The sequence below is a fragment of the Sebastes umbrosus genome, chromosome 23, assembly GCF_015220745.1.
Source record: "Sebastes umbrosus isolate fSebUmb1 chromosome 23, fSebUmb1.pri, whole genome shotgun sequence".
In the NCBI taxonomy this organism is placed as follows: Eukaryota; Metazoa; Chordata; class Actinopteri; order Perciformes; family Sebastidae; genus Sebastes; species Sebastes umbrosus.
Window position 1 is genome coordinate 9,437,209 of NC_051291.1, and position 24,578 is coordinate 9,461,786.

At 41.2% G+C, this 24,578-nt stretch overlaps 1 protein-coding gene across 8 annotated transcripts in view; it reads left to right on the forward strand.

The window, feature by feature from the left end:
* The first annotated feature begins 3,994 nt into the window (after positions 1–3,994).
* The window catches only part of LOC119482364, a 66,503-nt gene continuing 45,919 nt past the window's right edge, over positions 3,995–24,578 (forward strand). For 4 of the 8 annotated variants that reach the window (XM_037759794.1, XM_037759795.1, XM_037759793.1 and 1 more), the window contains exons 1-2: positions 16,171–16,456; positions 21,871–21,936. In XM_037759794.1, the coding sequence (XP_037615722.1) occupies positions 16,274–16,456; positions 21,871–21,936 (249 nt within the window). In that variant the 5' untranslated portion in view covers positions 16,171–16,273. Of the gene's footprint in view, positions 4,101–9,867; positions 10,080–16,170; positions 16,457–21,870; positions 21,937–24,578 lie in introns of those variants that run through there. The other 4 variants (XM_037759797.1, XM_037759798.1, XM_037759799.1 and 1 more) reach the window with 4 other exon arrangements.

Here is a 24,578-nt window from a genome sequence, read left to right on the forward strand (position 1 = left end):
TTGTTGTGAAACAGAATTACAATGGCACATCTGGCTCTTGTTGTACAGTGCTGGGTTCAGGTTGGATTACCCCCGGGTATGCTCTGCTGGGTTTCAGCTAACACTTTTTAAACCTGACTGGCCTGACAACAGGTAAAACTGACCTAAACCCCACATTTATTACCCTATAAACATGTTTACTGCCAGCTGGTGGTACAAGAAGTACTCAGATCTTTTACTTAAAGGTGGCAGTGCCACATTGTAGAAATACTGTAGTCTAGGTAAAAGTGCTGCATTCATTTCTTTTCTTAATATTAGCATCAAAATATATAAGTCTACTTTAAGTACAAAAAGTAAAAGTATTCGTTATATGCATTATATTACTGGATTATAATTACTGATGCATTAATGTGTTTATCACTTTAATGTTGCAGCTTTTATTGTAAAGGTGGGGCTAATTTTAATAACTTTATATACTGCTGTATAGCTTAATCCATAATAATACATCAATGTATTAGTTATACAAAGGTAGTAGAAGTCTTAAGTAGCATAAAATGGAAATACTAAAATAAAGTAGTAGGCCTACTTGACGATTTACGCTGCCTAGTCGAAAAATGCTACAATATGCAAAATGCGAATTGCATAGTTTTTTTGGCTTTTATTATCAAAAATACATATCTATATAACACTCAAACTATACAATATTTGCAATTATTAATCAACCAAATCCATAACTTAAATAGTGCATAAGAAATGAAGACCCTAATGTCCCACAACTAGAAGAATAAACCACCCCACAAAACAATTACACAAACACATAAAACTAACAAAACTAAAAGACAACCCATGAATGAGAAACTAATAAACTGAACTGAAGATACTCAACAAAGACAAATGAACTGAAAACATGAATATGCCTACTGCTGATGGTGATGGGAATGTCATTAGTTTTGCAGGTATTTAGTCCTATAGTCATAAACCAATGTATTGGATAAATTGGCCTGCTGGCGGAGCTAGATGAAAAGTCAGAGGATCACCAAAATTATTAGTATTCATCCTTTGGGTGCCTTGAATATTTGTACCAAATTTTGTGCCAATCAGTCCTGTAGATGTTGAAATATTTCACAGAATACGTGAAAACTTTGACCTGCTGGTGGCACTAAAGTAAATGGTCAGGATTTTCTCGATGCGAAAAACTCAAACAAATTGTTACGTAATCACCTGACCAACATACTGTACCCAATACGATCAAACAGAAACATCATCCAACTATTTTCAGACTCAGACATTAAGAAATGGAGATCTAAATACATCACTTACCCTATAAGCCCCGAGACAAAAGAAGTCAATTTCAAAATAATGTATAATATTTATCCATCCAATGAATTGCTAAGACTGAGATTTAATGTTGATCACAATAACTGCAACTTTTGTGAGACTGAGATTGAAACTACTGATCATCTGTTTTTCCACTGTATATATATTCTGCAGCATTCTGGGAAGATTTGCAGGACTAGCTGTCAACCAAAATCCAACTACTTGCTCCTCTCACAAGAAAAAATATTGTGTTTGGTATTAACATGAAGGACATTAAGAGTGATATTGAACAATCTGATACTGCTGGCAAATTTTTTCATCCATGCATCCAAATGGAGGAAAATGAAACCCCTATTTTCCGTTTTCAAAAGGTACCTTGTGGACAATCATCTCAGTGCTTTAAGACTAATGAAAGGAAAACATGCAAAGTCTCTCCTCAGAGCTTATGAAGAACTGAACATATATGATGATAAGCCCTAGAGCTACTATGGAAGAGTGCAGTGTTATTATTATTTATTTATTTATTTATTTATTTATTTATGCATTTATGCATTTATGCATTTCTTTTTTTTGTTTCTTTAATTATTTTCTACCCCCTCTTTTATTTTTGATATTGTATTATTTTTTTTTATAATTTAAGTAATCTTTCCTATCCTATATATGATGATGACCCCTAGAGCTACTATGGAAGAGTGCAGTCTCATTATTATTTATTTATTTATGCATTTCTTTTTTGTTCCTTGAATTATTTTCTACCCTCTTTTATTTTTGTTATTATTTTATTTTTTTATAATTTAAATTATCTTTCCTATCCAATTGTGCCTTGTATGTTAGAAGTATTGAGTTTATATTACAATGCCTTAATGTTTGTAAATTAATCATCTTCAATAGAAAAACAAAAAACACAGGAAAAGTCCTTCCGCCCACATGACGTTACGGCCGTAGCTGCGTGATGACGTAGGCACTAGGCGGTTGGATATTCTACAAATAGAGAAGCTAGCAGCGAGCTAAGAAAAAACTAAAAACAAAAGTGATTGAAATGTTGTTATGGAGAAGGGGAAATGATAAAAAAAGAGACAGAACCTACAAAGGTAGAACAAGAGGCTTCAGCACAATCAGCAACTCCCGCTGAAACAGACAGACTCGAACCAGGTGCAGCAAAAAAACCGTCACCATGGTACTAAAGTCACTGTTGCCATGGTAATGTTAACCTTCAAGCTCTAACCTAGCTCAGTGTGTACATTCAGCCAGCTTGTTGCTTCATTGGTTTGGACTCTGGGTATGTTTTGTTTGTTTTAAACTGGACATTTAGCTACTAAAATCTTGAGTAAGCTTGAGTAGTTAAATTGCCATGAACAAGAAAAATAACTGAGCTAAATGCTAATGTCAGCATGCTAACATAAAGCCACAGTGACAGTGCTAGCATGTTTATGTTCAGCAGGTGTAATGTTTACATGTTCACCACCTTAAGATAAGATAAGATATTCTTTTATTAGTCCTGCAGTGGGGACATTTTCAGTGTACAGCAGCAAAGGGGATAGTGCAAAAAACAAGATGCATCAGCTAACACAGTAAAAAAGAGCTAAACAAAGTGTAACAATATATGAACCATTTAAATAGAAGGAAGTATAAAAATAGGAGCAGTATATACAGTATTGACTATAAACAAACTATTAACAAAATTGCACAAGTGGAAAATGATTTTGCGATTATTTAGCATGTTAACATTGGCTAATTAGCACTAAACTAAAGTGTCATTAGTTTTTCAAGTGTTGGACAAGATAGATAGATAGATGGATAGATATATAGATAGATGTTCTTTATTGATCCCAAACTGGGACATTCTTGTGTTGCAGCAGCAGGTTATCCAGGCAATGTACAGGATCATTAAATATACATATCAACACTAGAGATAAATATCTATAGTATACACAATATAAAGAATATATTACTAACTTATATAATTTATATATTACTAACTTACTTAGAAGATATAAAAATAGAATAACAAAAACATACTAAATACATTAGCATAAGTGTGCAAGTTACAGTTTTTGTTGTAAAATAAAAATTGAAGGATGTAGTAAACCGATATGCAAATTAAATGTCGACCTGACAACCTATGTAATTTTATTTATTTATTTTGTCTAAAGTAAAGAGACAGCTACTTGGGCCGCTACCTGTGTGCAGTTATGAACATTTCTGTATATACCTGAGAAGTTCTGGAAACTACATAAGGGAGCTTCAGTCTTCTGGATTGGGGATTTACCAGTTTGAGCCACAAGGTGTGGCCAGAAATCCACTATGGTCAAGGTGGTTGCAGAGGTTTTCATCTCTAAACAGACTGCAGTGTGTGTCTGCAAGTTCTGAATGTGTTTCTCATCTTTTTCTGAGGTTAGCCTTGTTTGGGTTGGCTGTAAACAACAGACCTTGGCATAGTGAGATGAAAAAGATTTGTTATTTGCATGTTTTCTTAATTTTCATTGAGAACAAGTAGTCTTGAAGGGAAATGAAAAGGTTATAGTACTTATTTTAAAGAGTAGTTGTTACAAGATTGCATCCAAAGTCAGTGAGACTTCAGCTTTGCAACAAGAAAAGCCTGGTGGAAGTTTAAATAGTTTTGTTTCATAGCAAAGAACACAACTGATCCAAACAAAATTACATTTATTATTTATTCAATTTCTGTTCCAACTTTTAAAGTGAAAAGTCAAACATGGCCGGCCCATTGGATGCTATCAGTGGCTTGAAGAACTACACCACTGTGCTCTCATGAAGTTTAACAAGCCTGCAGTCCTGCTTTACAGGTAACGATGCTCATTCAGCTGGTTTAGGGGACAGATATGAAAATAATAATGCATTTATTTAACAGTGGATTAATCAAGATGTCTAATTAATTTTCATATTTATTTATAAAATCGAATGAATAACAGAGAGTAGATTATACCATTTTCCCTATTTGTTTGAATTTCATCTCTTCTGTATCATGTGATTGTAAGCCTGTAATAACTCAGAAAGCGCCTTCCTAAAACAAATCATTTTTATAACCTTCTTAGGTTGGGAATTGCGCAGGAGGTGGTGATAAATCATGTGTTAAATAAACAGAATTTAGAAGAACATCCTCACTGTATTGGAAAGCAAAGGCCAAGCTAAAATTACCACAAACTTGAAGTCCTAAAAATATGAAATTGCAGCCTTATTAATATTGAAGCCATGCAAAAACTCCTAAGAGTACAGAGAACAAATACATGTCTGTATCACACCTGACACTGAGGAGGTCCACAGGTGCCACATGAGGGCAGTGTAGGTTTGGTAATGTTGAGGGAACACCACCAGTCCAGCACACAGAGCAACACATTTAACATCCAGACAAAACAAAACTTCTGAGTGAGCCAAACTCTTTTATCTAAAATGAGAAACTGAAAGTGCAGTTTTAGTATGTATAAAGTATAAATGCTTCACTGTTACAGTTTTAGTATAATGCCCCACTGAGCTATATATATTGCCAAGAAACCTATGAGCAGATCTCTGGTAAACACAAGATTTAAAGTGGTGCTTTTGTGTGATTCTCTTTGTGTCAAAACTTAGTTTCACAGATCTTTCGATTAAATTGACTAATCGATTAGTCGACAAAGAATTTCTTTGGTCGAGGAGAGCCCTAATTTTTATATTAACAATGGTTCAAAATGACTTGTATATAACATAAACGTAATGTCGCTTGTAGTGATAAACTCACAGAGAATTGACATATCACAACTTTATAAGGTTATAATGTGTCTTTGTTGTGTTTACAGCTTGTTCCCCAAGTTGCAAAAATATCAATCAGTACAGCTTTAAGTTGAATCCAGCCTAGTAGCCAAATTGAAATGCTCATAAACATACTATAGCAGCCACAGAGGAGTACTCATAATGGGCCACTGTCTGTGTTGTCTGCTTGTCTCAAGTGGTCAGTAATTTGGGACGTGATGTCACATAAAACTCCCGAGCTTCCTCAGTGTCCTCCTCATATTGTACAGTGGATGGAGAGCTCCCCACTGCGTCATTTACTGTCTTTAATGGTGATGGAGACAATTGCTTATTTATCACGAGAAGTGGTGCAGTGTGCGTCTACAATGGCCCTCCTCCATAGGGCCTCAGTCTTATTCACACACTGAAGATCCATTCTCACATTAATGATCAGCCAGATGCGTCAGTTTTACTGCCCGATGGGTTCAGACTGCAAGGAATGAGCTCTTTTACACGCTGCAGCTGGCCTCGCTTAAAAAATAGCATTTTTGTTTTGTCATGACTATGCAACTCCAGCTTTTTTCTCTTAATAATTGTTGAGAAAAAGTGCAGTTGGACGAAAGGAAACCAGCTTCGGCACAGAGCATTGCTGTGCAGGAGGAGTAGCAGGGGTGCTTAGAGATGATAATCTGTTATAGAGTTGTGAGCTTCGTAATTGTGCTTTCATGAGATGCCGTTGATTAATGGACTAGCTGACAGACATCCTGTGAATGTTGTCCACATGTGCACTGTCCACAGGGGTGCTGAAGAATCCACTCCAGCCTTCCAGCAGCATTGTGGAGGCTCTTTTCTGAGAGTAGGGGAGCAAGAGAGGAGGAGGAGGAGGAGGGAGGGGTGGAAGAAAAGGAGTGGGAGCAGAGAAAAGAGAATTAAACTTTGAGGCTTTCGGCAGCGCTGTTGTAAAGGGGAGTGAATGAGAGCGGGGGCCGTGCAGCCAGCCACATGGGCCGTTCTCACTCGGGATAATGGAGGCCTTTCTGTGGTTCTTAACCCCCTTGTCGCATGCTGGGAACGGGCAGCCGTCCGCCCACCGCTCACAACAGACACGCTCAGACACGCTCACCCGCTGGATAATTGAATTTTACACCCAGGAAAGTCACCCCCTTCCCTGGCCGGGTCCCCCGCTACACGTGGCCCTGACAGGAACTCTCCCAGGATCAACATCTCATCCAGGGAAAGAGTCCGAGTCAGGCCCAGTGGTAGTTTTAGAAAGAAAGAGGGAAACGGTGCTGTGATGTGAAGGAGACACTTGTTGTTAGTTGGCAGGTCCAAACTAAAACATCTCAACAACTGTTGGATGGATTGTTATGAAACTTTGCACGGACATTCGTGCTCCCCAGAGGTTGAATCCTAATTACTCACTTTTCCTCTTCCATGAGTTTGACATTTGTGGTTTTGAGTGAAATGTCTCAACCACTGTTGAGATGGATTGCAATGAGTTTTGGTGCCAACACTCCTGTCCCCCTCTGGGTGAATTGTAACAACTTTGGTCATCCCTTAACTTTTCATCTAGCGCCATCATCAGGTCAAATTTTCATTGTTTGTTACTTTGGTTTATGACTTCATACCGTACCTGCAAAACTAATTACATTCCCATCGGCCTCAGCTATACTTTGTCTTTAACGTTGGGTGGCTGTGTGTCTGGCCTCTCCGGTCCAGGTTTCACTGCGGGGCAGGTTTCCACCCGGTGCCGTACACACCGGCTGTGACCGTTCTGTCATCCGCACGGCGATTGCCTCATTAGCATTGTGGTTCTCTTATAGCTTTTAAATCTGATGCATTGCCAAATATGTGCTTTTGCTTTTGGCTTCGACACCAAATCCTCCGCCATCGTCTTGTCTGTCAACTCTCTCTCGTCCAGTGTGTGAAATCTGACTTCTGCTACTCTGTGCTGAGACTCCGTATGGAACAGACACAGTTTGCAGTGTCTGTCGTCCAACTATGTATTGAAAACACGGCATTGATACGCTCAAATTAACTAAATGGATTTATTTCTATAAAAAAAAAAGCAAAACAACAGTTGGGGCGGTTGGCAAGTAATGTAATCTGTGTATGCACCGCTGCAGCCTCTCAGAGCTACTAGCATGGCTGCAGATTCTGACCTGATGGAAACACACTGAATTAACGTAAACATTTAGGACTTCCTCCTGATTGACTTGCAGTCTCTGCTGTATTTGTTGTTTGCTTCTCTTTATTGACGTCTTCTGCTTTGTGAAGGGTCCAGATTTAATAAGAGAAATCAATAAGGGATACAGGCTGGATATGTGTCACTCAGGAAAAGAGAAAGTGTACCTAATATTTTGTGCATGAGTGTATGCTTCTGAACATTTAAACTTATAAAAGTTGGGTTTATCAGTGCCTCTGATTGGTTATAAACGAATTGCATGCTGTAAATGGGCTTGACAGCTGTTTTATCACCTTTGCCGAGCATGCAACAGACAACAGAGAGACATAGAGTTACCTGCAGGTGGACACTGTTTTGTAGTGCCACCTTGTTTCCTACACATGTGGTAAAGATGGAGATTAGATTGAGTGTGTTTTAAGGCAGAGAGAGTTGAGGTCCCTAACTGAGGGGGATGACATGGTGTATTGTTGATGTGAGGAGAGAGCGATCCGGGCCCTCCCTCCTCACCCTCAGGCTGATGATCCCGTCGGCAGGGGGACCTGCTTCACCGCCCTCACCAGCTCTCTGAGCAAACACAAAAGGTGTTTCCTCCCTGCAGCCGTGGTCACTTTCACCTGTCAGTCAGACTTTCTCTGTGTCACCCCGGGTCTGAGGAGGCTCCAGGTGAGCGCTGGATAACGGCTCCTTCTGAAGAGCCTTCTTTTCCTCAGTGTCAGATTCTAAAGTATCACCAAAATCCTGCATTTACTATACAGTAGTTTGCCACCAAAACTTCCAAGCCCAGCATACTCAGTGTGTGTATATAAGTGTAACAATGGATGTCTAATGACCATCTTATCAGCTCAGAACAGGGGTGCCCAAACTTTTTCCCCTGGAAAGCCAAAACTGAAACTTAATGGTGGGCAACGGGCCAAAAGCAAACACCTATTGTATTTTATTGTTTTGTTAAGATGCAAAATAGTACTAGGATACCAAGTTCCCTTAATTGAAATGGCTTTTTGTCCGTGTGCCACTGTCTCTGCCTCTCCATTTTTTTCTTACCTTACTCAAACCCAAACTGACTTCCTGTGCAAAGTGTTACTCAGATTATAAAAAATAATTAATGAATAGGGATCCTTTTAAATAATTTTTTTTTTGCTAGAAACATCTGGAGGGCCAAATCGAACCTTACGATGGGCAGACCCCACTTTGGGCAGCTCTGGTTCAGACTAAGGGCGTAATTTCATACGGTGGAAATTACGTCCTTATGTTGAATGTTGAACACTGGACTAAGGGGATAAATGTATTGCTCAAGGGAACTGCAGCAGCATTAATTAAAGTACTGGAGCACAACAATGATTAACCTCCACAACCCAGACGTTTTCACATCATTACTGACTTAAAAACAGTAACTGTAAACTATTTAAACTAGGACATATGTTACATATAGAGTATTGTTGTTCACAGGTGTCTCTCCCAAACATCAGTCATCAGGTGTGTTTCATCTCCTCTTCGTGTTTGCCTTTTAAGCCGTCCTCAGGTCTGTGTTTACCCAGCCGTCACTGGCAGAACGCACAGTGTACTGTAGCTGCAGGAACACGGAGACTTAATGAAAACTCTGTGATTGACTGACATTCATGCTGCTTGTCACACAATACCTGACGATACCTACATGACTGCCCACACCAAACACAGAGGGACTGTCACTCTGCAACAGATAATCACAACAGAGTCATTTCCTCACTATACATGCGTAATGTAGTTCACCATCACTGTCAGTGCCACACTTATTGTCACACATGAATTTCACAAAAATGGTGATAAAATTTTATAAACTATAAACTATAAAAACCTAAGGAACCATGTCATACTAGCTTGTCACAAAGGAGGTTAAATAACGCTCCAAACTTACGCTACATTTTGGCGAGGAAAAACCAGCATGACCATTTTCAAAGGGGTCCCTCGACCTCTGACCTCCAGATATGTGAATGAAAATGGGTTCTATGGGTACCCACGAGTCTCCCCTTTACAGACATGCCCACTTTATGATAATCACATGCAGTTTGGGGGCAAGTCATAGTCAAGTCAGCACACTGACACACTGACAGCTGTTGTTGCCTGTTGTGGTGCAGTTTGCCATGTTATGATTTGAGCATATTTTTTATGCTAAATGCAGTACCTGTGAGGGTTTCTGGACGATATTTGTCATTGTTTTGTGTTGTTTATTGATTTCCAATAATAGATATCTACATACATTTACATAAAGCAGCATATTTGCCCAAGATTAACTATGGACAATCATGGGATTAATCACGATTATATATTTTAATCGATTGACAGACCTAATATCAATGCATAGGTCAGCCCATAAGGTGATTTGAGGTTATCACTGTATTAATAAGCTCATGATAGGACTCCCAACTCTTATCAAATTCCTTCTTTTGTAACCTTGGAGAGGAGGTTATCTGCTCCATCTCGTAGATATCGGATTCTTTGGGTCCACAAATTGTACGTGGGTGGTTTTGACTTTAACCAATTAATATTAACACGCTTTGCTCCAACAATTTGATTCTAAATTCTTATTTTCACACCAAAAACATGTTCAACAAGTGGTCTCTGTTGGAGGAAACGCTCCCAAATATTGATGTGTTGGGAGACTCTGACTGTAACTCTCTCTCTACCAGCAGAGGACGACATTCGCCCGGCAACCTCCCTCCCATCAGCCCCCTCTTCCTCCTCCTCCTCCTCCTCCTCCAGTCAACCTCCTCTGTCCCCAGCGACGGCCCCTCCCATCAAAGCCATAACCTCTCCTAATCCCCCCCACCCCTTGTTGCCCTGGAGACGGCTCAGACGAGCAGGTGATGCATTGACAGGGAGCAGATGGTTCCCTGTGGAGGTAAGCATGGCTGAACAATGCTTCCATATTCATCATAAAGTCTCGCTTACTCTCTGCGTCGCCCTCCTTCAACTGCGAGTACACACATAACTTCAAAGTTGAGTGAATCATGCTTTCACCGACACACACACACACACACACACACAAACACACACACACACACAGATATTTGTTCAAGTAGTGCTGATTGAAAGCGACCACATTCTGATGGGTCTGTCAATACGGCGGAGTTTGTGCAGACTGAGCGAGGTGATAATGTTGTGACGGGTTATTGTGATAAATAGAAGCTCCTGCGTTTACAGTACGTCGGAGGGTAGACAAGTAAAGTAAAGACAAACAATAGTGGTGCCTCGGCCTCCCCGCGCTTGTCGTCTGCAGGTGTTTTCGGGCTTTTCGCCGCAGTAACTCACTCCTCTAAAGAAGCTCCTTCTTTAGCCCCTGTCTCCCCTGGAGATAAAGTACAGACACCCCACTCTCCCTGTCTCTTTCTTTCAGCTAACTCCTGAATAATCCAGCAACAATACAGGGCTCTGAGGCGGTGTGCAGCGATTCGCCGGAGGCCTGACTTGTTTTGGGGTGCAGCGGGGGAGTGAGGGGGGATGGCATTATGGAGATCAGCTAATGCATGTAAAACACTGCATCCATTTTTTTCTTTTTTTTTTTTATTGGAACAAGTGGTAAAGAAAAAGTGCGGCACAATAGAGGCCTCGGAGCGCTACGCTTAACCCACCACACCTGGAGCACACAACAGGGGGTGAGAGTGGCAGCCCTCCTCCTCTCTCCTGCCTCACCCATCATCACCAGCACCTATCAATACAAGCTGTAAGGAGTTTGGTTGGGCTTCGGGAGGAGGGGGGGCTGCCTGTATTCACGGCCTGACTATGATAAAGACGCACAGTGAGGAGCCATTCAAGAGCCCTGTGCCCATAATGGAGTCACTAATAGGTGCCTATTCAGCAAGGAAAGTGTTTTCTGGAGGAGGAAAAAAAAGTTTTGGGGAAGCAACAATCACTTTGTCTGCTGCCTTGTGTATGTAAAATTTATGCAGCGCTCCACCCCTCCACCCTTCTCCAACTCTTTTTTGCTGTCTTTTTTTCTTTCTTTAAAGAGCGTCGCCCGTGAATAGACGACATGCATAGTTTGGAGTCTTCCTTTCATCCTTACTCGAAAATAAATTGAATGGTCTGTTCTCGAGTGAGTGCAGTCCAGCGGCAGGAATACACACTCTCTTTTTCACCTCCCCGTCTCCATAAAACTGTTAGCCATATTCACAGGTGGCCAACTTTTATTTAAAGTATCTTTGTGACTGGATTTCATCATTTACATTTGAGGTACTGATGTGTGTCTAGTAAGCAGATGTGAGGAAACGCTGGACAGAGTTAATGAGCAAGCCTGGAAAGAGTGTAAAAACATCACACAAAGGTAGATTACATTTTAGTTAAATTGTACTTATGTACTGTACATGGAGGTAAGATTACTGCATGAACATTTAAAGGGATAGTTTGGGTGTTTTGAAGTGGGGTTGTATGATGTACTTATCCATAGTCAGTGTATTAAAAAAATCTATCCGTTTAAGTGTACGCTATATTTAGAATATTTTCCCCGCTTTATCTTACCGAACTATCGCTTTAAAGGTTCTTTAACGATATTCAGAGCATTAATATAGCAGCAACTGTTTGCTATGTAAAGATATAAATGAGTAATGTCTACCTGAGCAGAGAATGAAGTCGCTCTCCCTCTGTGTGTGACGTAATCCGAGCTTCTCTGTGCTTTGTTAGCCGGGCCGGCCGTTCGTGTATGTTAGTACATGCGAATCCCTGCGTGTGTGCCCACTGGCTAGCTAATCGCCGCCGCTCCGAACTGTGGTTATATGGCTGTTGCCGTTGATAACACCGTCCCGACCCGACCCTCTAGTTCCCCCTCAGGTAAACACTGTTAGCTCTGTCAGCACTGTTGCCGTTGTTTGCACTCTCCGTGCTGTTAGCAGCAGCCGTCACCATGTTGGGAGCCGTGTGGAAGCAATCCTTCATGCATAGATAGCTCTGAATTTCGAATTTAGCGAATTTTTAAAGATCAAAAAACATAAAAAAAAAGTTTAAAGAGTACATGTCAGTGTTTTGGTCTTGAGACCGCAGCAAATATCTGATACCTCATGAGTCGGGATGATATAATAAAATGTGACTTACATGGTCTCGGTTCTAGTAAATCCAAAGTGTGACAGGGTTGGATTGTGAATTGGGCTTAGGAGTTTACAATTAACAATTTGAGGAGAATTCCACCTGTTTGTGATGAAACTTGTTTTTCATGCTTGAACTTCCGTTCGGAGCTTGAAAATAAGTTTCCACACAGATCTGGTCAATGTTTGTCGTGTGATAACAATTTAAATGTGGAGCGATTTAAAATGCATCTGTGGCTGCTGTTGAGGCCTGAAAGCTGCCATCGCTTTGCTTCTAGCAGCTATATTTGCTGCGGACTCCCCCCCACCTCCCCCTTGGTCCCGAGGCACCGGGGGAGCAGACCTCGTGGGTGAGCTGACTAATCTTGAAATGCTGGAACCATATTGAAAAGAGGGGGAATGAACTGAGAAATACTGGGACCATATTGTGCTGCGTGTCAAAGGGCTTAGCTGACAGATTGATGAGATGAGGAAATAACGGAGCAAACCGGGGGGGCGGCAGGAGGGAGTCGATGGAGGGGTGGGGGGGGGTCCCAGCATGGCATGGCAACCAGGGTTTGGAGTTAGAGCAGGACTCCCCGCAGGCCTGCCGGGCAGAGCCGGCGCAGGTCAACGCTCTTTGATTCTGGGTCCCGCTGCCGACAAAGAGCAGCACGCAGTGGGCTGGGCTGCTTTCCTTAGAACAGCATGAAAGCCCTTGTAATTGTATTTTTATGTGTTTTGTGAGAGGCTTTGTCAGCTTTGTGTGCTGATGTATGTGTTTATTTGTGTGTGAGAGGGAGCTTCTTTGTCTATTTTTAAGTCTAATTGAGAGAAAAGATTGAAAATTAAGTACATATTCATCTTAAAAGCACAGAACCTTTATTTTGTCTTGTTGTAGTTGTTTGATTCAACTGTTGTACCTCAGCCAGATGTTATGTTAGCTGTTCAACTACCAATAAACTGGTACATAAAGGATATTTTTTTACTTTTTAAAGTCTAACAGAGAAAAGATTGAACATTAAAGCAGCTGTAATCAAAATTTTGATCATTGTATGACAACTTGTATGTGAAAAGGGTTGCTCGTAGTGAAGAACCCATAGAGAATCATCCAACTCTGCAGTTTTAGCGTCTTTCAGCTCATTGTTTTGAGTTTCCAGGCTGTAACTTAACTGTTTGGATTCACTCTCACTGTTCTCAGTGATTTTCAAATGCAACAGGCAGCTGTTTTCAGTGAAAAAGCTCTAAAAACCCCACTGTACACTACCTGCCCAGCATCAAATGTCAGACAGATAAAGTTACCAACTAGCTAGTAGATCATTTAGTAGCTAAAGATCCAGATATTTCTCACAGGAGTTGGTGGAGACCATAAACAGAGAAGGTCTATCAGGTGGACACACACAACTCCAAATGAACTCTAATGTTACTCTGATACATTTTGTTTTTAAACTTGTTTCCACTACCCACCTACTGACCAAAAGATTATTTATTGCACCTTTAAATGTCGATCTTAAGAGCTTCTTAAATTTATATCTGTACAGGGGAAATCATTGATCAACATCACTATAAATGCGTTTTAAATAGTATGATTTGGTGCACGTGTTTGGGAATTAGTGAGCATACGACTGGATAAATGAGACCTAGATTATAATGCATGAGTTGTCTCCGACTCGACAGTTTGTAAACGGATGTTTTGATTTATTTTGTTGTCGAACGTGGTCTCCATTTAATTAATTTCATCAAGGATTTACTCTGTTTTCGGATTCTTCGTTCACAGTGGAGGCATGCGAGGAAAACAAAGTTTTCTTCAAAGAATTCAAGGTAACATGGGGTTGAGTAATTGATATACAAATGGTCATTTTGTGGGTGAAGTGTTCCTTTAAAATAACAATATAACAGACTTCATGTAAAATCAAAACAAGAGTAAACAGGTGAGGATTAAAAAGATAAAGAATAGAGTAAGTCAAGCAGTACACATAGTAGACAATATATAATACTACCAGTTTGTATTGTGTTGATTATTCAATGCAATAAAAACTGTATTAAAATATCTCAAAGATACACAAGCTTGAACTGACAACCCATGCTCTCTTCATAAAAAAAAAAAAAAAGCATTCACATCCGTGCCACAAAACTACTGCGATTTCCATCCCTACTTCCCCTCACACAATGCATTTTCTGGCAGTGTCTTAGCAACTGGTATTGTGGCGTCTGGATTACCCAAAAAGCACTGCAGAGCCCCCGTAGGGTGGAACAGAGGGAGACCTCGGAGGGAGTGTGCTTTAGGAAGGGAGATGTCAAGGAGAGGTTGATCTCAGATGGTCCCAAGAAGCTTTAACACATGTCACAAGTTGTACTATTATGATCAGAGGATTTTCATGTTTCTAATTTATTTATTCGTCAGTTTTAGAGGAATTTAATGTAGCAGATTATTCTTTTTGCAGCTTCTGCAGAGGACAAATATCTTTAAAAACAATTTGTTGTAGCTGAAGTGGGACATGGGTTGTGAGGGGGGTGGCTCCACTACAAGTGTTTGGTCTGGTCACCATGGAAAACACTGACTACTCCCCATTTGTCCACAGCCCTTGTTAATATTACACCAAGAGCGTATTTACCAGCTTTTTCCTGCACTACAAATCTTCAGATGAAGATCCTCAAACTCAAGTCACTCTCTAGATAATAAGCTTTGATTGGAGATACAGATAGAGGGCTGTTGCACACACACACACACACACACACACACACACACACACACACACACACACACACTCGGCTGAGCTCTGATTTGTGGAATTGATAGGCTCCATTGTTTCCACAGAGCTCGCCACTATATGCCCTGTAATGTAATTAAAGCTAGGAGATTTATGCTGCTGTGTAGCAGCCCAGAACCTGATCCATGTTGTGTCTGGAGTCGGGCTGAAAAGCCTTCTCTCTGTCCAGCTGCTCCTGATTTCTGCTCTGGCCTCTGTCACTGTGCGGGGCTACAGCGCTGTTCACTTCGTAATTGAAAGCTTTGGTTTATTGTAGGCCTCGTTTGTGCGTAACATGTGGAGGGAACACAGCGATTAAGCATAGGCGCAGTTTGAACTTTAAGATTGGGGGTTCACAAAAAACATCTAGAGGGACTGTAACGTGTACAACACAGAGAGGTCTAGTGTATTGGGATGCTGTGAGTATCCTACATACTACTCTATTGTCCTAACTGAATGCGACGCGAGTGTCAGCGAAAATCAGTTTGATTGCATTGTTTTCTATACTGGAATGTCGTCAATGGTCGTGAGCTGAAGGGAGATCGCCTGAAGGTTTCCTACTTGCTGTTGACTATATTTCATGTAATTTACGGTAAATATCACAATATTAAATGTGTGTTTTCAGTTAAAGTACAAATGTAGGAAGACAGCAAGTATCACCCATCTTTTAAGTGGTTACGTCTCCCGTCTGATCTCGAGCGTAGAGCTGATAGTACGAGGTTTGTTTAAATAACATAACAGAAAGTGCATATTTAACGGTGTGTGGACAGAGTGTCCGATGTTATAAGTAAATAATAAGACCACAAATCGATCTTCTTATCTTGTTGATTTCTTATTCTTATACACAACATGTTCGATATTATTAATCATTACAATAAATTCTTAGTTCAGTGTTATAATAAAAATATAGATATCCCGACATGCATTTTTGGCTACGGCTGCTAGGGGGTTCAGTGAGTCCCCTGAACCAACGCAAACTGCGCCTGTGGGTTTAACTTTATTATTTTCTTGCAAATTTGTAGCAAACTCAGACTCTTGTGTGCTCTTTTGCTTGCCAAGGAAACGATATGCATGAGGGAGTTGCACCAGTTTAGCAGGATGGTAATTATTAACAGCCATAAGCCATTTAAATAGAGCATTTTTTAACCTCCCACAGAGAGAGGCTCAGTTCCTTCTTAAATCAGTCAGCTACAAAGCGTGAAGGTATATTATTGAACTTTTCTTTTGGCGAAATGTTTTCTCGTTACTTTAGTGGTGAAATGTTCACATTTTTACAAAGAAGATGACAGATGAGCTCATTGGATATGTCTACTGTGGAGAGAAGAGGAGCTCCAGAGCCTCACTGGGAAAACAGACCTTCCAGAAATCAGGATTTCCAGCATCCCCGGAGGCTCCTGGCTCGGCCGAGGCGTCCCGTCAGCACGAGCACCTGGCGGCCTGACGTCTCCCGCTCTGCCCAGCACGCTCACAGGGTGAGTTCATCCATGCCCACCCAGCTCTTCCTAAAACCCACAGCTGAGCGGCCTGCTGCCGCCACCGCCCACAACTCCAATATCCCGAATGAAAGACACGTCAAACGCTGCTGAATGAGCCCCATGCAGAGAACATGAGAGAGAAGATCCGTAAGACCCGGAGCATCTGTCCACCTCTCTGACACTAATGAATGTTAAGTAGGTTAGCTGCTGGTGTGCCACTGTCCCACAGGTCATTGTGGCCGGTGGTGGCAGCGGGGCTGTGCTTTTGTCAGGGTGCGCCAACCCCCTGTGAGACATCTCAAATGGCTGGACCGCTTACTCCTGCACACAATCCCAGCACCAATAGTTGCCATATTGATCCTCCTTGCTTGCAGATTAAAGCATAAAAGGAGCTCTGTCCTGCCAGCGGGGGTCCCCACTGACTCCCAGAGCTCATTTCAGGGTCACAGAGTCCTTGCAGCCTCCTGACCCGAACCCAAACGTGAACACACACAAACGCCGGTGCGAGGCAGGACAGAAACCTTTCCAGGGATGAACCCCATTAAACAGGATTGGTCGGATGCTCACATTCACGGCTCATTATAGCTGACCCCGGGCTTTCTCTCTCTCAATCTCGGGTGCTCTCCTATTCTGTCGCCGCAGCTAACCTGGCCAAAGCCATGCTGAGGTGGTCACACTCGCCCCTTTTGTGTGCCATTGATAGCTCGGCCGTTTGCTTGATTGTTTTCTGAACTGGATCTCCTCGTCAGTTGTGTTGTGGAGTTCCTGTGGTGTGCTTTTAAAGTTTTTGTCTGGGCTTTAGAAACTGTGTAGCTCTTTTGTCTCAATGTTTGCTGGTTTATCCACAAATCCGGCAGCTGATTTACGTGTTTGTGATCTCGAGCGCCGCCGCTATCACTGCAGTGTCACAGTTGAACTGGACGCATTTACACTGAGAGTGAAAACAGGGATGTTTGGGTATCACAGTTGGCAGTAAATGTGGAAGTTTCTCAGTCTGAAAGTGGTTATGGCACATGATTTGGGAAAAAAATAACATTAAGGTAGTGCTTCTGTTTGACCTCCACAGTCTGGATGTGAAAGAGCTGTGTGGAATAACTGATTAAACCTGTATATCATCAAATGTGGGAAAGTGAAAACACATAGTAAAAGTGTATCTTCGCCCAGGACACTATACGGTTTTGGTTCCTCTTACCGCTGTTATAGTGTTGTTTTATAGTGTGTGTACAGTTAGCCACTAGTTAGCGACTAGCTGGTAAACATAGTGGAGCATTAAGCAGCTAAACAGACAGATATTTCCCCCTGGCAGTTGGTGGATACCAAAAACGAAGCTAGCATTGAGTGAATACTGGACTTTGATTCGACATGTGGCGAGAAAAAAAGATAATGATAATGTTTCTCCGTAACTTCTGGATGTATAAATAAGCAACTGTTAGCAAACAAGTTCATCATATCAACTTAAAAGGTGGTGATGTTGTGTTCACAACTTGTTTCTGCTAATCCAAATTATTAGATAGTGCAGGTTTAAGACCCATTTTTTCCAGAGTTGATAACACAAGATGGAAAACCAATTAAAAACTGGACTAAAATTTGTTGAAAAGTTTTGGAGATTTTATCCTAATTTTAATGGAATTTGATGACTATATTTCAACATTTAAGGGCTTTAAACGTGAAATCCTTTATATACATGACTAGGGGTGGGGGAAAAAATTGAAACAGCATAGTATTGCGATATTTACCGTTGACAGACGTCAAGTATCGATCTTTTATAATATAAACTATTAACCTCTTAACAATCTGACGGCCGCTATTCTCTGTTTTATTCTCTATTTTCTTCCAGAGGTTGTAGCAGGCTCAGTCTTAAAGGTAGATTGAATACTGGTAACATGTGAAATTAGAAAACCTAAGGAATCGATTGGCACCAAACATGTCATATGACCTCTGACCTCAAGATATGTGAATGAAAACTCTGAGATGAACAGAGTGAAAACTGTATCTTATTAGATATAACAGATGTTGACAAAATGCATAATTTGCAGTTGAAAAAAGGTTATAAATCACAATATATCTTATTGCAATACTCTAGCATATATAGCATATTGCAAAATGTTTAAAATCGCAATAAGGTCGTATCGTGACTTAAGTATCATGATAATATTGTATCACAGGGCCTCTGGTGATTCCCACCAATGCACATTACAGTGTTATACGCAAATCTACATGTAAGGTGCAACTGCAGTATATGTGTATGTGTATAATGTATGTGTTAGCGTGTCCTTGGCGCTGACCTCACCAGGATGCAGCTCTGATCTGTGGCTCTCTGTTCAGTGCCTGCTCCCTTATTGAAACGTTGATTAAATGCCTATTAATGTGCCCTGACTCACAGACGGGGTGTAATCAGGTGAAACAGAATTAATAAAACATCCAGCGTAGTGCTCAGGAGAGAAGGAAGGGCTCCCCTGAGAAAGACAGACAGATGGCGGCAGGAGTCACCAGAGAGGAGAAGGGAGAGTGGGAGAGAGGGGATGAAGCAAAGACCAGTCACCACTTTGGTGATTAGCTCTAAATTGGTAATTTGATCCAGCCCGTTCCAACCTACTCATTATTGATAAGACCGACCATTTTGACCATATTCCCCCCTGCTGGCTCAGACCGGCACCACAGCGCTTCCTGTCTGCTCGAGCCTTACCAGCCCACGCTGCTCTGCCGCTCAATGCATCTGACAGGAAGTACCTTGAGGTGGAGTTTTTCGTGGAAAAAGGGGGAGATGCACGCTGTCGACACAGGCACAGTGGAAATCCCATCTGCTAGGAATCTCCCTAATCTCATCATTTTAATTGAACAAGGAAAAGAGAAGCAGCAATCGCTTTAGACAAACCCTATATGGGATTATGGGTTGTATTTGTGATGATGGGTCAAACGATGACATCAAAGACAGAAAGAGGCCATTGAGTGATGCTCCTGTGTTTGAGCTAATGGAAGGCTGGCTTTGGTCGTGGCGTGGTTTTACAAATAGATGTTATTTTGATACTTTAAGGATGTAATTTTATTCTTTATTTTCGTCAAAGTCAGGGCTCCAGACTAACTTTTTACATGGGTTGCACCAGCACATAATTTAGGTGCACCCAAAATTTTTCACAGTGCCTTTTGGCGCCACAATAATACATTTTAAGTGTTTTGTCAGTTACCACAGGCCTACTCTAGGGGCGGCACGATACCAGAACATTAATAGTCGATACCAATACCAGTGAAATTCCACAATTCTTGATACCAAGTAAAGCAATAAATCCCATGTACTTCAACATCCACTACTTTATTACCGTTTGCATACTGGTTTGTGTTGGGAAGTTAAACAGGTCATAATTTTCTTTCTATTATCTATTTTTTTATTGCTGTGAAAACTGGATTTATTCAAGTTCCTCGCCAAAAACTAAATTTTACAAGATTATATTTGAACTTGGGCTATCAATCGATTAAAATATTTAATTGGGATTAATGGTATGATTGTCCTTAGTTAATTGCGATTAATTGCAAATTAATAAAAAAAATTATATCTGTTCAAAATGTACCTTAAAGGGAGATTTGTCAAGTCAGAAACCCTCAAAAGTACTGCATTTAGCATAGAAAATATGCTCAAATCATAACATGGCAAACTGCAACCCAACAGGCAACAACAGCTGTCAGTGTGCTGACTTGACTATGACTTGCCTCAAACTGCATGTGATTATCATAAAGTGGGCATGTCTGTAAAGGGGAGACTCGTGGGTACCCATAGAACCCATTTTCATTCACATATCTTGAGGTCAGAGGTCAAGGGACCTCTTTGAAAATGGCCATGCCAGTTTTTCCTCGCCAAAATTTAGCGTAACTTTCGAGTGTTATTTAACCTCCTTCCCGACAAGCTAGTATTGGTTGGTACCAATAGATTATTTAGGTTTTATAGTTTTATATGCTGCTTTAAAACTGAGCCTACTAAAACCTAAAAATCACAAGTTGCGTTAATGCGTTAAAGAAATTAGGGGCGTTAAAACCAATTTGCGTTAACGCGTTATAACTTAAGCTTTGACAGCTGTAGTTTATAGCTTAAAAAAGCACATATTTTAAGGGTGCAGTTACTCTTTACTCATAGTGAAACCACGATACTTTAAATAGAATTAAATAATAAAAAAGAAGCATTTTGCAATCTATTTTAACATTTCTCATTCATTTCCTTATTCAATTGAATTTTGGCCTCTTTCCTTTGCCTTATTTTCTGTTTCTATCCACGTAATTTCTCCACATTGTTGTGTTTTTTTTCCAACCCAACCCCCCCAGCCACTTCATCCTTTACTGTCTCAACATGTACTTGATTTCACATTCACCATATAATTAGTAACAACAAGGTCATCGGGCAGCAAGCACCCATGATTCACTGGGAAATTACTTGTTGTTCATTATTCGGCTGCAATTAAGGCTTCTATTAAGGATGGAGAGCTTGTGAGGTATTTCTGGCACAATGTGCGTAATCACATGTGGCATGCTTTGTTAAATACAACAGGTAAATGAAGCCAACAGACAAAGGCGCTGAGATGGCCAGACCTGACGCTGCCCTCTAGCCTCTCACGGTGGCACTGAATGGGCTCGAGAGTCTGGCACAAGCTGGCAGAGAGCTCCAAACCAGACAGTGCACTCCACACACATCAAGCTTCATTGTCCTCCCACCCTGCGAGCCCCTCTTGGCCCCTGTCACCCACTCTGGCGTGGGGTTACAGCCCATGAATGAGGGGGTGAGTCCTGGGAGGATCTGCTCTCTTGCTCCCTGGAGTGGACCGGCTCTGGAGCTGACTCGGGGCTTCTGGAAGCTGCAAAGAGAGATGGATGAGCCGCTCTGCTGACTGCTTGTGATGTGTCGCCAGTGATTGATGAGTTAACACAGCGGCCCCTGCTCCACGGGTCAAACCGATGCACCCGTACTATAAAACCACCATACTGTCCCGAGGCAGCTACATGTTCGAAAGAAAGAGGAAAATAGATGAGGAGCAGACGTTTAGTAAACTGAGCAGATGTTGGAGGGCGGCTGCGTGGGAGAGCAGACTCCATCATCGAGTCTAGTAGCTCAAACCTCTGGAAGAGTCTCACAGCAGCTCCATAAGCAAGACAGAGGGGTTATTAATGCAACTAGTGGGGGTTTGAATGTCTCTGCAGAGCCCTCTCACTGTGTGGCTTTATATTTGTTTTGCCAGGCTTCAGTCATTGTCCTCAGCCCGGGGGCCCACGGAGACTGAGCTACTGAAAACACTTCATTTCTGAACTCTTCTGATAGATCAATCTCAATCTGACTCTGATAAATGGACTTTTAAATTTGTACCAGTGCCCTCTTTCTGTAATCAATTTATATTTATTTGGCTTCTTTTCTCTCTCTTCTTTCCTTGCAGAGCCCCATTTATGTGTCTTTTGTCAGCAAGGCCATCTTGTGGGATAGAGGACTCTGCCACCACACTGTGAGTGCCCGAATACTGTTTGAACTTAATAGCAAGAAGGCCTTTTTATATTCCTCTCCCAAATGTCTCCTTTGATACCTTTTTTTCTGAGGCTTTTTCGTATGCACCAGGGTTATTATCGTACTGACTGACTGACGTACTGACTGACTGATTGTACTAACTGAAACTAAAACTAAAATAAGCAGTGAAAAATATTGTTAGTAAACTGAAACTAACAAAAAACAATATCCTTTAAGAAAAACTAAACTGAAACCTTATTGCCTGGTTAAAAATACTAATAAAAATAAAATAAAAATGAATGTAAATTAATTTCAGATTTCATTTTTTTTTTTTAAATAAATCACTACAGAAAAAAAGGAGAGCGCATGAATTTCCATCAACTCTCCTGGCTTTGAACCACAGAAACTGCTTCACATCAGACACTAAAGTAATGTGAAGATTAAACATTATGGTCATTCCTACACAATTGTCGAACCATGTATTCTGTGTGTATATGTAGCTACATACTGCTGAGACAGTATACCTGCTCCTAATTTGGCTATTCAATACGAAGATTCGACTACTCCTTCTTTTCTCTTCAAATAAACTATCTGACAATCAGAAAATCTATCGTCCTGAGTTTCAGTGATGATTTTGACCACATTAACAGTCAAATGCGTCCGCCACAGTTTCATAATGAACCACAAATATTGTGCCGTGAACTTTGAAGCACCCCTCGCCTGGACCTTGCCGCTTCCCGTGGCCGTGGTGCTTGCTGCGCTCTCTCTCCCTGTGGGAATTGGGCTACCGGCGCGACTGTCAACAGGTGCAGGCTGTCCTCAGTGCGAGGGGTAAGCAGCAATGTCAGAAACCCACCTGACACGTCTTGAAACACAGGTCCCGACTCGTTTACCAGGCTTGGGTGTGACTTTTTTGCTATGTCATCACCATTCATATCTATATAACCAATGTGTTTGATTTGAGCATAAAGTTCTTCATAGATCTAGTCTCTTAAAATGAAAAACAACATCATTAGGGGTCACTGATTATGATTCAACTCATCGACTTTCAAGGTGCAGCCCTATGAAAGTGCTTCTTTTGTCAACAGTCGAAAACCCGAAAAGATATCTAATAATAAAAAAAACAGCACATTTGATAAGCTGAAACCAGCAAACGTTTGGCTTTTTATCCCTCGATAAATGACAAACAATCTGTTATTAAACTTATATTCACTGATTTGTTCAGTAAAGATTCCAAATTAAACCCGATCCCAACATATTCCTGCCTTTCCTCTAACAAGTAAAAAGAAACACACACACACACACACACTCGTCTTCTTCTTTCTCTCGTCCAACACTCAGAAGTCCCCACCTCTCCCCTTTGCTGAAAAGAGTCTGGGAGTGGATGTGCCACAATTAACAGTGGGGTTGCCATGGGGACAGCAGAGTTGTGTGGGCTGGCTTCCTGTCTTGGCCTCTGGTTAAACAAACAAGTAAAGTCGGCAGACAAAGACGCTCGCTGGTCCTTACAGCCTCATTTACATCCTCAACTGCCTTCAGCACTTCTGCATTCAGCTAGTGGATCAGGCCTGGCATCACCCTCTGCCACCCTCCACCTCTCTGCTATATGTAATAAATCAGCAGGGCATTGTGAGGGTGAAACTGCTCCCGTCATGCAGCGACACAACTTTTACAACAAGCGTGTCCCTGTCCAAACAGACAGACAGTCGACAAGAGGCTGTTGACCCAGCAGCCTGCTTTATACAGGCGTCAAAGCTCCGTACTGTCACCCCGGGACACGAGCTGCAATGGGACGGTCCAGGTCAGAATGCACAGGTGCCCAAACAAGACAGCAGAGCTCCACTTTAACACTCAATGTATGTGTTTGTTGCACGAGAGAGTTCAACCAAAGTTTTATGGCTTCGGTTGTTTTCTTAGGGCACTTTCACAAGCCAGCATCGAACTCTGGTGCGGTTCGTTTCGGGAATGTGAACACAGTAATCGTACTCTGGTGCCGACCAAAAAAACGGGGAAACACATAGAAAACCAACACTAATCACATTTTCATGCTACAAAAGAGCTGTAAATCGATTGGATTATTACGAACCAACCAACGCACTATTTATTAACTTGGATGCTTTAAAATGTTGTGATCTAGTTGATCTTAAAGCTGCACAGATGATGTACAAAGCACAGAATCATTTGCTTCCTAACTGTATCCAGAGGTTGTTTGAAGTTAGAGTGAGCTGGTATTAATTACGGGGAATAGTTTTGTTTAAAAAAAAATCAATGGTAAGGACAAATATAAAGAATAGATGTACGTCTGTCAAAGGGGTTAACTTGTGGATTGGTTACGACAAGCAATTAAAAATGTGTAGTTCATTTTAGAAATTAAAAAAAAAATGTTTAGGTAATAAGGACCGATATATATTCCTACTCATGATGGACAGTTAAAAAAGGATCACAGTTGATGCAACAGAACCAGAGATATGGTTTTGTATTTCATGCATTCTTCTTCTAAAAACCTGGTTCCTACATTACCCACAATGCAAACATGATGCCCAACAGCTCAGTTGTTGTGTGTTATTCTAGTAGCAGCTGATGTAGCCTCGAGTTGCTCGCCTCTTCTTTCTAACTCCAAACCGCCAGATTTTGAAAAAGCCC